Source organism: Jatropha curcas, chromosome 8 (genome assembly GCF_041381405.1).
Source record: "Jatropha curcas cultivar XTBG-Jc1 chromosome 8, XTBG_Jcur_1.0, whole genome shotgun sequence".
NCBI lineage: Eukaryota > Viridiplantae > Streptophyta > Magnoliopsida > Malpighiales > Euphorbiaceae > Jatropha > Jatropha curcas.
The window spans coordinates 2,259,434-2,275,558 of NC_143158.1; the positions used below are offsets into that span (position 1 = coordinate 2,259,434).

Below are 16,125 nucleotides of genomic sequence, written 5' to 3' on the forward strand. Positions count from 1 at the left end.
GGTGTCTATTTATGCAAGCGCCAGCTCAACCAATCTGAAGCCCTTGCCACCATTTTTCTTGATGTGGGTTAGTACGATGGTTTTTATTTCTATTTCTATTTTTATATTGTGCAAACCAAACCATTCCGAGCTTTTTATTGAATTTGAATCAATTACAAAATCAACTGAATATCTAAATAAATTTAATTTGTACAATTTAGAAACAACTTCTGAATATTACTGTCGATGCGAGGCAAAAAAAAAAAAAAAAAAAAAAAAAAATATATATATATATATATATATATATATATATAAAAGGCAGAATTAAAGAAAAAAAAAAAAAAAAAGAGGAAATCGGTTTATTAAAGGATATACTCCTATTGCTTTCATTGAGAATATTGTAAAGGATACAGATTCAATACGTTTCACTTTATTGTGCTTTCCTTTGCTGGAACAGTGGGAGGTATCAATTATTACACTACTAAACTTTGCAAAAGAATTCTTAGTGGAAGAATTAATTATGAAAAACAGAGTTGAATTATTAAAAATAAAAAAGGAGAATATACTAATATTTTATTGTTGATGACTGATTCTGATAATTGAAGTACTCCTACAGTCAACTTAAGTCAGTTTAATTAATTGTATATATATAATAATATATACAATCAACTTGCACGTTCAGACACTACCTCTTAGAAACCAACTTGAAACATTTCAAAATTATCAATTATCTAGTTATGTATATTCTTTGTTCCGTATTTGGACCAAACCTAATCCTCACTATCCATTCTAATCACTGTTTAATACGTGGATGATACCCATAATGACCATCAATAATTCAATAAGAGCCAGCAAACATGACATTGTTCATATTCTCCCTGTACCTACTTAGACCCTTGACCTATTTTGGGACGCCCGTGCTTACTTCTAGCAGTCCTAAAACATTTAACTAATGCTAATGAGACCATAACCATGGGCTTCACTATAGATATACATTGCACATTATACATCCATTACTTAATTTAACCTATAAGCACTACATTATAATATATACCACCATTCTTTAAACTATATAATATCCTATAATAACTCCTTCAGAGCAGACGGCGTCGTGTATATCATCATTGTCTTTTCACAGTTGGCCTGTTTCCTTGAGTACAGTTTGCAAAGGGCCTGCCCTGCTACCTTCCAAGCGAACCCACAATAGCCAGCAGGAGGCTTTTTTTCCGCAGCAGCTCCAGGCCTTTTTTCAGCTTGTTTGGTTATGGCATGGTTATAACAAACCTCATAAATAGCAAGAGCCTCTTCAAATATGTCATCCTCCTTCCTCTTGCTCTCCTCAAATTCTGCAGCTTCATATAATATCTGTCCCAAGGACCAGCGAGTTAAGATAAGGCATAAATAAGGAAACCTAATATAATTTTAACTGGGAAACATCAAAACCATATATGAAGAAATCGTGTTAAAAGTTACCTCCTTATATTTTTTGTAGACTTCCTTAGCAGTCTTATCTTTGGTCTCTTTGTTCTTTAGAGCAATTGTCATCTCTTGCCTGTACTGATTATGAAGCGTCTTCCATTTCTCCAGGCATGGCTCTGAGACTCTGTCGTTGAAAGAAGGGAGTTTCCAAACTTCTACAACATATTAAAAGTAGTCATTGCTTAAATTTTGAATACACGAATGCAATAATATGTAAATACCAGGAGTAATTTGATATTCCCACGATGTTAAGAAGTTAAAAATTCTGATAGAGAGATTTCTTACCAATTTCTGGTGGATCTGCTTCTTCAAATGATTTGACCTTGTCATAAATTAATCCCAGAATTGATGTAGATGTGTAAGAAATCTCTTTTTCCCTTTCCATATGATGTGGGAACAACTCTGCCTTCAATTCTTCTGGGATAAAAATCTGTGTAAAACAGGTTATGTTAACAGCAGACAAACTATAAATCTATAATTGCACGTACTCTCTGGTTCAACCAAAGCTCATGAACAGTGTAAGCCTCAATGAAATATTATTTGATCGAGTATTTTCAGACAAGGATATCTATGCACAGGTCCAAATTCAAACTTGGCTGCATTAGAGCTTAGGAAAAGTAAATCGACAATCTCAGAACATATTTTACATGTATATAAAGTCAAGAAAAGGGAAAAACTAACCTTTTTTCCACCTTTCTTTGGTGCATCTAGAGCATCATAATATTTATCAATTAACTCAACCATATTCCTCTTCATGTGGTCTCTTTCATCACTTCTATCATCTTCCAATGTTAGATACCTATCCATTAATGCTGACCAACTATCAGCTGCCACACCCGCAGCATGGCTGAGAACAGCAAAAATAATTAAATTATATCATTACGGATTCCAAGAAAAATAGGCCACAACATACTCATAAGAAATAGAAAATAAAAATGCACTGAGTCAAAAAACATAAGTGTTTATTCCACCTGCTACCAAGCATGCAACAAATTTGGAGAAAAATTTAGAGACAACTGCCTTGACAGGATGATTCTATACGTTATTAAAACCAAAATACACTTCCAATATGTTGTTGAAAGATAATTAGGTCTATCAGCACAAAGCCAAATGCAGTAAGCATAAGTCATAAATATGCAAGCAACAGGACATTATACATGGAATCAGTCAAGTGCATACTTTGGCTGGAATCTAGCTGTCAAAAATAATTTGAATAGCTCATCCTCCAGCTCCATCTCAGAAAATTTACATGGTTGCTTGTTAGGCATATCATCAGTTGAAGACAGGGGTATGAAAGGTTGACTTTGTTTGAATTTCTCCAACAGCTGAAATGATAAAGAAAAAAAAAAAAAAAATTTGATATAGGTGCTTAGCTTGCTCAATTAGGGACAACCTAGAATTAAAATAAACTGGAACTTTCAGGATCATGCAATGCATTTCTTCACTAATTTCTAATAGAAAGACATCAACAAGCAAACATAAGCAGGTGGCATGCAAGTGGATAACACACACGAAGTAACATTATTTGAAAAAACAATGAATTGAATATATGGCAAGCCACAGATGACTCCATTTTTTTCCTTGCTCCCAAAAATTAGAGATAAGAAAAGGCATGAATTGTCTCAGCTCTCAACCAGCAGGATAAAAGGTAAATACTGTAGTAAGCAACCAATAGCATATGGAAATGCTTTCAACAGAAATATAATATTTTGCTAAAGATTAGTCTAGATACGTATGGTGTATGATTAGCAGAAAATCAGATAAGATTACAGTCAATTCTAGAAGCTTTTACCAAGATATGGTAGAACTTACAGCTAGCCTTTAAGTTAGGGGAGAAACCTGTGTATTAGGTGAAAACTAGTTTCGTTTTATATCTCTATATATTTGAAAGATTTGTATATAACAAGATTTGCATCCACATGTTTATTGGTGTAATATACGTTTCAGTGTTCTTCATCTTTCAATCCTAGGTACTGAAAGAGATTTGTGGTGCAAGATTAGCAGTGATTTTGTTATTGAATAGATAAAACCTCTAATTCACCTCTCTCCCACAGGACATTTCTGCAGCCCATACAACCAATGATATTCAATATGAGCTAACCTCAAACTCTTATCTGCAGAGCTTAAGCACAGCTATTTTTTCTTTTTCTTTTTATTTGGGTCAAGAAAAGTCCTCTATGTAACATGTGCATAAAGATCATGCTCACGGCTCAGAATGGGTATTTCACTTTCAAAATCTTCAACAGATATGATACTTTGACATATAAATTTGAAACATTCTTCAAATAAAAAACATACTAAACATTAATTGCAAAAAAAAACAAAAAGAAAGGAAAATTGCGGCCTAGGAAAATAAATACTGACCTCAGGATTTCTTGATACAAAGTATGTGTCACCATCAAAGTCACCTCCTGCCATCTCATCTGCTAATGACCGAGGTCCTCTACAAGGGAAGAATATACCATACTTTGCATTTCCTACAAAATCTTCCAAATCCTTCACATATGTTGCATTTAGAATATGTACATCTCCAAAATGCAGACCAGGATTTCGATACACTAACACTTTCCCCGAAATCTGACCATTATCTCTGTATATTTCATATAGAGCACTTATAAAGATATGGACAAAGGGAAGACATTGTTCCCATTTAACTATATATATTTCAATTTGAAAATAGCAACCTCAAATGTTGGAGAGAGACTTTTTTCTGGTTGGGTGGGTGGACAGATGGGGATTAATAATATGCCAATAAATTATGAGAAATGACACTAGATGAAAGCTCACATTTGCCAGATGCATAACAATGACTCTGGTATTGTGTTGCTCACATTTTTTCTACTTTACTTTCCTGAGGAATCCATAGAGGTCTAGAGCTAATTAATAGTCAGAGAAAATTATAGAGAAGTGAGAATTCATCAATGTGTGCACATGTTCCATCTATCAATGGATTAAAGCCCTATAAGTGAGGTTGGTCATTTTTGCAGCTTTTTCTTCAGTCTATTTATTGATCTGTCTTTCTCTCAACATCTTAACCAATCATTTGCCAATATATAGCAAAACCCCTTTGTTCAGTATCACGAAACCATATTTTGAGCTGCTGACCAGCGTAGTATATTATATTTTGCACATTTTAATCCTGAAATATCTCCAACTCGAACATTGATCAGAACAATATAGGATATTTTAGTCAAAAACATTTTCTAAGCAAAAAATAATACCAAGAATCTAAGGTTAATGATTCAGGTTCAACACCTAACCGCTGTCTTTTTCTATAGAGATTCAATTTGAACTGGTGCCACAAACAAGTGATGGTAAAAGCACTCAATTTAAATTTAGTATCATGCGAAAGATCACTTCCACTAACAAAATTACACGCTGAACATAACAAAAGAAGGGAAATTTTCCAAAAACTTACAATATTACGCAAACTTCATCACTCTCTAGACGCCCAGTGGGATCAGCTGTTCCCATTAAATAATATGATTCAGGGATGGGTATACGTCCCCCTCTAAGGTTTTTCTTCTCTTCCTTCATCAATATGCGCAGGTGATGTTGGACAAATGGTTCTTCCAAAGGAATCCCCGAAAGAAGCATTTTTGCCAAAGTGTAATCATCCATCTCACCGTTGACAATGGTCACTAAGTGTAAAGCAAAACCATTTTGGAAACACCAATAAATTGAAAGCAATGAAGGGGAAGCACATCTTTCTTTTTCTTTGTTTTTTAGAATAAAAAGAAAGCATAATTAAATAGATAGATAAAATAGATAATTAAACAAGATGGTAGACTTTTGAACCACCTCATGAGATTATTGAAAAGCAAACCTCTCTTATGATGATGTAAAAAAACAAAGCCTAAAAGAGTTGTGTAACAAAAGATATGGACAGATTATCAGGAAAATACCTCGTAAGGCTGCATGCTTCTTTGTGAGGGCACCTTGTGTGTCTTCCAAAGCATTCTTCAACAAATCCATAAAAAACTCTTCTGGAACCCCACCAGCGCGAAGAAGTGGAATTAGATACCTCGACAGATATGCTCTCTTTGGCCGATTGCTAGAAAATGCACAAGCAGAAAAGTCATAAACCATAGAAAATATTAGGAAACAAATAGATCTTCAAATTTCTCCTTACAGGTTCTGTCAATCAGAATTTTACAACCAAATTCATCATGGGGAAGCCAGTCAAATACCTTAATACTTCCACGAAATCCTGATTTTTCGGAAGTTTCCTTCTCAAATTTACTCACAAAAGAATCATGTGAATATTTTATTTTACCATAATAAGAGTACTTCATTTGTTCAGTTATAGCATAGAAAGCATTTTGTGCATTTACAAGGGCACAATTAACTAAGGGGTTTAAAGGATACTATATCTACTTTTAAAGTAACAGCAGAGAACATACGACATTGAAGAAGCACAAAAATAAATGCAAAGGTAAGATCTACCTTGTTGAAACAATCTCCAGTGAATTCTGGGAGCAAGCTTTGGGCTCTGCATCAGGATCAACTTTGGTCATTGAAGGTCGAACTTGGATGGTTCCAGAGGGAAGCTGCATAAGGTGGAAACCGGAATCCACATAGGTAGAAGTATTAGAAACACATAAGATGAAGAAAGAAACAAGTAATCTGGGGACCTTATTAGAAGCTTTGTGAAGTCTGTTTATGATAAATTTTTATGCATATTAACAAAATAAAGAGAGAACAAAAAAATTAGAAAATGAAAAGGACAGATTAATGTTAGAGTTGAACCCTATAAAGAATGTGAAAAAACGATGAGCAAAACAACTATCAAATCATATTGGCTGTAGCTTGATTTATCATCTACTTAATATTCATGTTATTATTTGTAAGGCATGACGTTTAAGCTAACATTGATGTCAAATATTTTATAACATATTATGGATGAAACCTTTTCCAATAGATTTCTTTTATCATAGTTTATATCACAGATATTTTAAGCAATACTTCCTTTTTTTTTGTTTTTTTCTGAAATCACGAAGCCATACTTCACAAAGTCATGTTAGCATCTAAATTGCAAATCCACATGAGAGATTATGGAGAAAAACAGTGGTACTGAAATGAGATTAGATCAAAACAATTACTAGCTTCAAAATAGTAAGCCCAGAACAACACCAAACTCAACCCACAAAAACAAGAGAACCTTAGCAAAAAGGCATAGTTGCATGATATTCAAGTCATCCAAAATGTTTGTAATGTTTGCCTAGCCTATGCTATTTTATCACAACAATAATCCAAGCATAAGTACAGACTAACTAAAATGGTAAATGAAATGGCTCTGTGAATTGATCCTGGCTGCCATTGTATTTGCTCAACCATTTCCATATATTTGCTACTTTTATCAATCTTAATCAAAAATTAAAATATAAAAGATAAATTATCTTTTAGAAAAAGGAGAAATTAAAAATGCTGATTTACTTCCAAGTTAAAGGGACCGACAATCTGTAAACTGCCAGTGTCTCAATATGATCTAAAGGTAGAATACAAAAAGCAACAACACAATGACAGTTAGGACCTAAGAATTTCAAAAACCTCTAGAATGGAAAATGGCAAATGGCAAAGATCTACCTTCTTATTAACAAGGAAAGTTCCTTTGTAAGCACCACCATTGTTGAACATGCGAAACTGAATAAGCAAGGGCTTAAAAGAGAAAAAATCAAAAAAATAAAAGAGGAAAGATAAGTGCCACTAAGTCCAACTAATTAAGGACCTAAAAGAAGCACGAAAAAGCTTTCAGATCTACCAATTCTCCATTACGAGGTTCTGGAATTTTTGTTTCTGGAAGTTTCCTGGATTCAATGCAATCAAGTAACCCCTGAAAACGTTGAAACACAAGTGATCAGAGGATAAGTTGCATTACTTGCCAGTGCCACAATACAACAATAACAACCACTAAACCTTAATCCAAACTAGTTGGGGTCAGCTAGAATAAAAGCACAATAAAAAAAAAAAACATTCAAGCCATAGACTTGAACTGATTAAAAGAAAATTAAAAAATCCAGTTTTAAATCAAGGAAAACAATAGAGGTGCAATACAACTATAGGAGCTTACACATACGAATGTGAGAATGACCGAGCACTTGCACATTTGTTATATTAGCACAACATGAACAAACATGTTAAGAAATAAATCAGCAAAGAATCTTTCCACTACCTAACTGTTACATAGAAGGAGAAACAAGCAGATTTAATGTACTAAAGGTTAAGGAGTGTAATATGACAGCTGCACTTCCCACCTCTGCAACACAATAAACATTGCTTGACAATGCAGTTCAAACTATGTGTTGCATACACAGCTACTAGGACAGAATAACCAAAAAAAAAAAAATCCTCTTTCAAGAGGGGGAAAAAACTTCTATAAGAAATAGTATGAGAGAATGTAAACAAGAAACATATTTATTTCCTCTATGCATATTAGAAATGATATGCAGATCAAAGAGGGAACATTCTCAAGCTTTTAAGTGGTGCATCAAGCATAAATTCATAGACGTAAACATTAAACCTAATGGTGTCTGAGCGTCAGAAATTTCATTGATTATAAAATAAATGTTCAGAAATATTTTCTTAGCATTACCTTACATTTTAAGCTAGGAGTAATTGAAAATCAAGCCCAACAACCACAAACCTCTATGTTGCTAGCATTATTGGATTTGCCTTTGAATACATTCTTTGGGCATTTACTAGCCAAGTCCTCTGATATAAACCCAGTCCCATCAGTATGGATGCGAGGTTTTCCATCTTTATCTTCAAGAACATTACCATTATTATCCTGAAAAAGCCAAAAAAGACCAAATGTTAAGATTGGAATCAAGTAGATAAAGCAAATTATGATTGGTAGCTCAATTCAATGGAAGCAATATTGAAGAATTTTAAACCATACCCGGCACTGTATATCATCAATTTTTTCAATATTTACGCCTGATAAATCAACATCTAGCTTCAGCGTCTTTGACAAAACGAGACTTAGTCTGCATTTTTAAAAACAAAAAAAAAAAAAAAAAAAAAAAAAAAAAAAAAAAAAAAAAAAAAAAAATTTTGCTTTCAGATTATTAATAAAACATATCTAAACATGGTTCATGGGCAAGGGAGATAGAGATCTTCATATGACCAACCTAGCCATATATTTGGACAAACTGGGCAGCAATTTGTTTACATTCATGAACATAGATCTAGCTTCTCCAATTGTTTTCCCATGTAAAATATAATCTGGACTGTCGCTAGATGCATTAGACTCTGTCCGAACAAAAAAGCACTTCACAGGTGAAGTAGTTGGATCTTTCTTCTTTGCTTCTTTGCCTCCATCCTTGAACACTGGTCAGCAAACATATAGTTACCAAAGAAAAATTGGCGGAAAAAATTTAACATTAAAAATCACATGAAAGGGTCAGGTACAGCCTGCTACGGTAGCCCAACAAAATAATAAATAAGAAAATGTAATTATTGGCTCTTTATTTGGTAAATTTAAGTTTAAAAAATGAACAGATGATTTTAAATAAAATCCAGTTGCGCCTGAATTTTTTTTATTCTTTTTGTTGGGAGGTAGGGGCATAGGGACAGACTCAGAGATATTATAAAGCATGCATTTTAGCCTTGCAGTCAAATCAGATTTCCTAAACCAAAATGTGTTCATTTTTGTTGTTGAAAAAGGAGGTTCATCAATGAGAGGTACACATAGTATACAGCCTTCAAATACATGCCATTAATACATGTTGAGACTTCAAAAACAAACAAATGATTTCAAAGCTAGACTAGCAGTTTGATAATAGAAAGAGCGTTAGGATCCACAATTATTAAATGATAACAAGGCTATAGGCTCACCGAAAAAGCGGTAACGACGCAAACCAACAAGAACCCCTTCTATAGCTAATTTCTTGTAATTAGCATAGTAATGAACCGAGCTACTTGCTGAACTTCTCTCTTCAGTTTCCTCTTCTGCAAACTTGACCATCAAGACATTATCATCTCCTAATGCCCTTTGAAGGAAATTGCTCAATGTGGTAAGATGGGGACCCTGAAATAAACTTAATGAATGTTTATGTATATATAGATTGATAATGCAAGCTTACATCCTAATAGAGATAAAAGCATTCAGACACTAAGCAATGGAGAGTAAAGGTCCTGAAGCTTCCTTAAAAACTGTGCCATAAGTTCAGAATAATGATTTTTGATTGCAAGATTAAAATATACAGGAGGAACTACTATGTGGTAAAAATGACAATTAGAACACAACTTTCATTCGGGCCTGACCAGTCTTTTGAACTGCAATTGAGGTGAATTCTACGAGAATTATTATGTTTAAAACCAAATGTAGCCTCTCAAAACCAGAGACTCTACATGTTAATGAACATGCACATATAAAACATCTGCATTGTGCAAATGGCTGAAGAAAATACAAACCTTGAACCTGTAAGTTCCATCTGCATAAACATGGCAGTGGTATATGTGCGTTATGCCGCAATCCCAAACAAAATACTGCAATACAGAAGCCCAAAAGAACAAAACAAACGCAGATATCAATAACAATTGCATATTGTATGTTTCAGAAATCAAAATCAAATTCTGATCTTATTTCTTTAAAAGCATAGCTAAGATCCAAGCAACAAAAATCTCCAAGGTCACTGCCATAATTTTAAAAATTTCATAATTTTAAAAATTTCAGACAACAATTAAGATTATTTGATTCCAAAGATTTCTAGAGATATGAACTCAACGTACATAACATTGGGATACCCATAACAAACATCGAAATACATTCAAGAAATGATACATAAAACGAAAATATTATCCATAAAAATAATACCCTCGGGCGTTCGTTGTCTTTGACATAGCCACATTTAAAGCCTATGGAGTTCCAAACTTCAATTTCAAATTTGTCCATCGGCAAATCTTTTATCCCACGAATCTTCTCCGCAGATATCACATTCTCCAGTTTATAACTGTTGTTTTGAATAACAAAAATTAAAAGGAAAAAAGGGCAATAACATATAAGCCCACATGCAGCAACTGCAAGAATCAATGTAGCCAACAGAACGTACCCGCCCATATAACTTAATATAAGAAATGCTTTTCTAAATTCGAGCTCGCCCAAGGCCTCCAACTGTGGGCTAATTACCGCTGCACTCGAACTCGCAGAACTGAATCTACTTTCCAAATGCACTGGAGATTGAAAAACAGATTCACCTATAATCAACAGAAATAAGGATCCATCCATATGCACACTACAAAAAATAATGAACTACAAAGAAAAATGGAGGGGGAGTACAACGAGCGGGCATCATTAGTCGAGTAGTTGTGGGACTGCGACTCGACTGCTGCGGCGACTGTGGGGACAAACAAAGGCGTTTACCAGGAGAACCATTATTGGTTGCCCACTTTTTAACCAAATAAAAAACAAAGCCGTCGAAAGTTTTTTTAATCTCGGTGGAAGAAATCGTACGGAGTATTTCCAGAGCCTCGTCTTCTCCAATTGAAGCTAGCTCCCGCCGCGCTTGATTTCCAAGACGCGGTTGTTGCTGCTTCGTGCAGATTTCAGCAATAAGTTGCTCCACAGAAGGAGGCAGCTGCACTGAAAAAGTATCGGCCATGGGGGAAGATGAGTTATAGTTAAGAGCTATTTGACATGCAAGGAAGAGAGTGGGGTTATTCTGGTTTTTAAAATTTTGGACGACGAGGATTGAAGGCGGAAAGAACGCCGTAGTCTTGCTGTTTTGGTTCTTTCTAGCTTCTTTGCGTTTCCACCGATGTTTTTTCCCGCTCTTCTACAGGAGGCTAGTGTAGTGGCTAATCATGATTCTACTGGCTATACGCTTTCAAATAAATAAAAACAAAAAAATAAATAAATTAGACAGCTCCGGACACAGAGAAAGTACACGTGGTATTCAACAAAAATGACAAATTTATTTTCTATGAAGTTTAAAAGGCTTCCATCTCAGTGTTCTCGAACCAGAGCTTGCATTTGCATGCACCGCAAGGTCGTTATAGCTTGTTTTTTTTCTTTCTCACATTATGGCGTAAAATGAGATATAAATAAACTGCTGTTTGATGTTATGACGAAAACACCCTTTCCTCTCATGCTAAGGAAGTAAGATAGTACTTCAATAATAGCAAAAAGCCTTGGGCTTGATAATTTTCATGTACATACACAGTGGAAAGTTGCATACTGCCACGTCAATCAAATCAAAAGTTCATTCTTATCTTGAATTTAAATAGCTTAGCCTGCATAATCTTACAACGCTGGACTGGACTCATCTTCTGATGCTGTTTCTGCTGATTTGATTTCCATGTTTTGAAATAAAAAATTTTACGTGCTTGAAAAAAAATGGAAACCAAATCAGCAGAAACAGCATCAGAAGATGAGTCGAGACTGATAAACTATGCTAGTTTTGAAAAAAATGGAAATTCAGATTTTTCAAAATGAAATTAATTCTAATTTTGAAGTATAAACCTTTTGTGTGTGGTGGAATTGATAATTGTACTGGTACATGAAGAGACTAAAGCGCCGAGTTACTAATGTAAGAAAATGCCAAGAAAGTTGTCGCTCTTCCTCGGAAAAGGAACTCCACTAATAAAAATAGCTGTCGTAGCTTTTGATCCTTTTTTGTAAGAGTAAAGAGAAGACCACGACATGACCATTCACTCTGAACAACTTCATCTGTAAGTAATGGATCACATATCTTTTTTATTTTTTTTTTAAATAAACAACAATATTATCCATGAGTTATATATAAATACAATAGTTCTATTATTCCACATTCTACGATTCTGCTATCAAGCGGACATACCATTTAAAGCCATGAAGTGCCATGTATTTCTGATTTCCCATATGCGAACTCTTGGATAAAAGAAAAAAAAGAGGAATTTACCATTTAAATCTTAAGGGTAAGAAGAAAACCCAATGGAAAAAAATACAAATGTCACAGAAATATGTTATACTTGAACATACAAAGCCTCCACGCTTCCAAGTCCCAACATGAAATACATTCTCATTAAGTCACTCAAAAATATGGGCAGGAGCTGCTGATTTTAGGATCATAAACTGCCATCTTTTGCTGCCAATACTGAAACTGAAAGGAAGAGCCAATTACTAGGTTTGAGTATGCTTCTTTGTCACAATTGATAGTAAATACTTGCAATTTCTTTGGCGTCCATCTTCTGGAGCAACCATAGCATAGGGGCAATTGAACCAAGCCTGGCCCTTTCCAATGATTCCATGTGAAGAGGTATTATATCAGCTCCGCTGGTGCATCAAAGTGTTGCATGAAATTAAAAAGACAGACTGATAAACTATGCTGTTGGATTTCTCAATTTTGACTCCATGAAAAATGAGATGTTAGTGTCCATAAGCCCTTCATTATTTTCTGCAGTCCCATCTGAAAAGAAAATGACAAAACTAATTTTCCATCCAATTCTTTAACCATAAAGAGGAAATGAGTGAAAAGTGCTTCGTTTAAACTGTGTATAATCTGATTATAAATCATGGTACAAAACTGTATGTTGCAGATACAAACAACAAATTCTCATAAATTTTGTAGCAAATCCAATTACACTTATAAGGATGGAAGCTTTAAATTTAACATAGCAGATGTACTCTATAATAGTATAATGTTTTTAACTTTATGTACGTTTTCTTTCTTTTGTAGTTTTATCCTCATGTGTAGTAGATAAACACTCCCTCTTCCTGGAATTTTCCCATTAAAATCAAATTTGGAGAACAACAACAAAAATGACAGAAAGAAGTAAAAATTCCCATGCTGTTTGAATGCATCCTAATCCAATGTTTCAGATGGGATCAGCACATACATTTGGTCTAGCAAGACTTCCTCTAGAATGCGGATAACTCTAACTAGAGAAGGTACTACTTATATTTTATCACCCCTCCTTCCTCTGTGCTGTCAAAACCAATTTTTTGACTACAGGTACATAATTGCAGATAGTTGAGCTTGAGCATCATTCACCTTGATATCATACATTTATTTAGGAGTATGCAGCATCAATCACCCGCGAACACATAAACTCCCCTGCTCTAAACCAACATTTGCACTTTGAGATAGGAGGGACTTATATAAAGTACTGGGTGAATAGGCAGTAAATCCTCAATCTGTTGATCTTATGGCTGGTGGTATAACTGCCTACTGCTTCAAGGACCTAAATAACATCTAGTACTTTTCATAGTTAGGGAATTCAAGCTATTTTATTCTGATATAGACATCTCTTTCATATCTCATCTTATGAAAACATCATATTCCAAAACTTGATAGAAGGTTCAAACTTCAAACACTTTGACAATTCCAAAACAAATTGCAGAGCCTATTTTCATTTACCATTCTCGACATATCATTTAGAAATAGCTAGCCTAGAAAAGCAAGTTTGAGTGACTGATATATTAAAACCCAATACTTATAGAGTTAAAGGAGCCCACTTTAAACACAATGGAGTGGCCTCTCAACAGTATCCTCTCAAAACAACCAGGCCTTTTTGAGAAGGCTTACTTGAGTTACATTTAGAAGCATTCAGTGACATTGTCAACTCGGCTGTGGTAAAGAACTACAAAGTCATCCAGGACATTCTTTCCAGCGTCACCGTCAAGCCCAGAGCAAGATACCGTGATGCCAAGCTCATATAAACTGGACATACTCTAATGAAGCCTATATTACAAGTTGTACCTGGAAACAGAATCATATACATCAAATAATATCGCCAGTTGGAAAGGCAGGAAACTAATTGAATAGAATTTTGATAAGAAAAACTCAGAATATATAAAGATCGCATATTTCCAAATAATCAGAATTCTATTAGACCCAGAATGAGAGACAGAGCCGCTCAGCAAGAATACGGAATTCTCATCTGCATTATGGAGTTCCAATTTTCCTTACAGGAAAACTGGAAAAGAACGAAGAAGAAACGCCAATTGGGAGAGTAAAGAACGATAGAGTTGTTTGACCTGGTTCTCCTGTAGCCAACAAATAAGTGCCACGTTTGTCTGTCGTAGCCGTCTGTAATCTACGTAATCTAAAGAAGGAGACACGTCATCCGCATCAACGCACCGCGATCCACGTAGAGTAGTGCCACATAAGCACACATCCAAGTGTCACGACATGGAATGGTAAATGACCACGTGGCTTGAGCCACACAATAAAAAATTTCCATGTGTACTCGCATGAAACGTGGCAACAGACATGTACAAGAGCGCAACACGCAGCACTGCCGATGTCAGGAGTCGAGCCACGTATACAGGTAGAAAAGTTTACACGTCAACGTGTATTGCCACGTAGCCACATTGGATCTTACTGCCACATCAGCTGGACTAGCCTTGTGTCTACCTGTATGCACATGGGCCAATGACCGACACGTCATCACAGATTGCCACGTGGACGCGAGCAGCATCATTTAAATTGACAACATGACACTAACAGAATTTGGCTGATGACGTCAACTGAAGGACACATGGCAAGTATCAAGTCAGCAGTATAGCCACGTCATCGTAAAATGCCATGTGTACGAACTTCCGTCAAGTATTGGTATGACACATCATCAAATCCACGTGGATAACGCAGTGTTTTGCCCGTCGTTAAACTGCGGCAACCCACCTAAATTTCTGTCATTCTTCGCCACATCAATTTCCCGCTGGCTGAATTTTCCCATCCTTGTTCGGTTTTGAAATCGCGCTGCAGAGGTGGCGGCGTTTCATTTTCCTATTTCATTAATTAGTAGGTCGGACTTGTTGGTATAGAAGAGGAGAAAAGTTTTTTCGTCCGGCGAAAACCCGATATCATATATCCTTTGCAGTTAATTGATCTTGTCTTTCAGTGATGTCGGCAACAGATTTGAGGCAGTCGCAAACGTGTTGGCGGTCGTTTATTGTTCCGAGGAGCGATCTTATGCGCTGGCTTCTCTTAGGTTACCTTCTATTATGGCTGTAGTTACCGCCATGTTTGTACAAACTGAGAAATACATAATTGGTAAGCGCAAGGGACACACATGGGTCAATTTACTTCTGCCAAAATCAAATCCTCTTCACAGCTACCACATTTCTCTCGTTTGCAAACCCGCAACCTGTTGTTCATCTCCTTTTCCCTCTTAGTTGAGTTTTATATTGACAGTTGCACCAGCAGCAGTGCTAATATATCCATGGTGGTTGGCTCATTAACTATGATGATGTAAATGAACTCTTGGAGTTTTTACCACAAATTGAAGTCAATGATCACAGATCAGAAATGAAGTGCACCTAATTACTTCAAACAAAGTAGCACCTTGTGAACAACTGGAGCATTGCATTGAAAAATTTTCTTCTTGGTAATGACTCCCTCGGATCACATCAGGAGGAATGAGAACAAATAGAACAATTGTGATCACAAGAGAACAAGAATCCAATTATGGAATAAAAACAGAGGTCACTAATGATAGATTAATAATGTAAAATGCAGCAAAGCACCCAATTGCTCAGGTAAATACAACTAGAGAAAACCTATTTGATGGAGATGACCCAAAGACTGCAAGCTTTAAGGAAAATGCCTGTGTTGCTAGAAGTGGCACCCTTGCAAACCACTCATCACATAGGCTTGAGCATACTGAAATTGTCACAGAAAAGAAGAAAAAAGAGAAGGGGATCGGTCTAAGAAGATTAGAGTAAGGGGTGGAAAACACATCAAT

At 35.4% G+C, this 16,125-nt stretch overlaps 1 protein-coding gene and 1 long non-coding RNA gene across 7 annotated transcripts; both read right to left on the reverse strand.

Annotated features, from left to right (window-relative positions):
* Nucleotides 1-794: 794 nt before the first annotated feature.
* On the reverse strand, nucleotides 795-11,477 carry LOC105637857 (putative RNA-dependent RNA polymerase 5). 6 transcript variants are annotated; one of them, XM_020680817.3, is made up of 19 exons: nucleotides 10,742-11,477; nucleotides 10,512-10,632; nucleotides 10,277-10,412; nucleotides 9,874-9,948; nucleotides 9,295-9,487; nucleotides 8,589-8,787; nucleotides 8,357-8,444; nucleotides 8,102-8,245; nucleotides 7,220-7,291; nucleotides 7,045-7,116; nucleotides 5,905-6,008; nucleotides 5,364-5,512; nucleotides 4,877-5,099; nucleotides 3,823-4,048; nucleotides 2,638-2,783; nucleotides 2,140-2,305; nucleotides 1,744-1,888; nucleotides 1,453-1,613; nucleotides 795-1,344 (listed from the first exon to the last, which is right to left on the reverse strand). In XM_020680817.3, exons 1-19 carry the CDS (start codon nucleotides 11,058-11,060, stop codon nucleotides 1,060-1,062), a joined length of 3,024 nt encoding a protein of 1,007 aa, XP_020536476.1. In that variant the 5' UTR covers nucleotides 11,061-11,477; the 3' UTR covers nucleotides 795-1,059. The 6 variants fall into 6 exon arrangements, with proteins under 6 accessions (XP_020536476.1, XP_020536473.1, XP_012076891.1 ...); XM_020680814.3 differs by having other exon boundaries at nucleotides 10,512-10,656; XM_012221501.4 differs by having other exon boundaries at nucleotides 10,739-11,477.
* An 836-nt stretch (nucleotides 11,478-12,313) lies between these two features.
* LOC119370024 (uncharacterized) lies at nucleotides 12,314-16,072 on the reverse strand. The gene is made up of 2 exons (XR_005177582.2): nucleotides 13,965-16,072; nucleotides 12,314-12,845 (listed from the first exon to the last, which is right to left on the reverse strand). It is a non-coding gene; the product is annotated as an uncharacterized LOC119370024 (long non-coding RNA).
* Nucleotides 16,073-16,125: the final 53 nt, after the last annotated feature.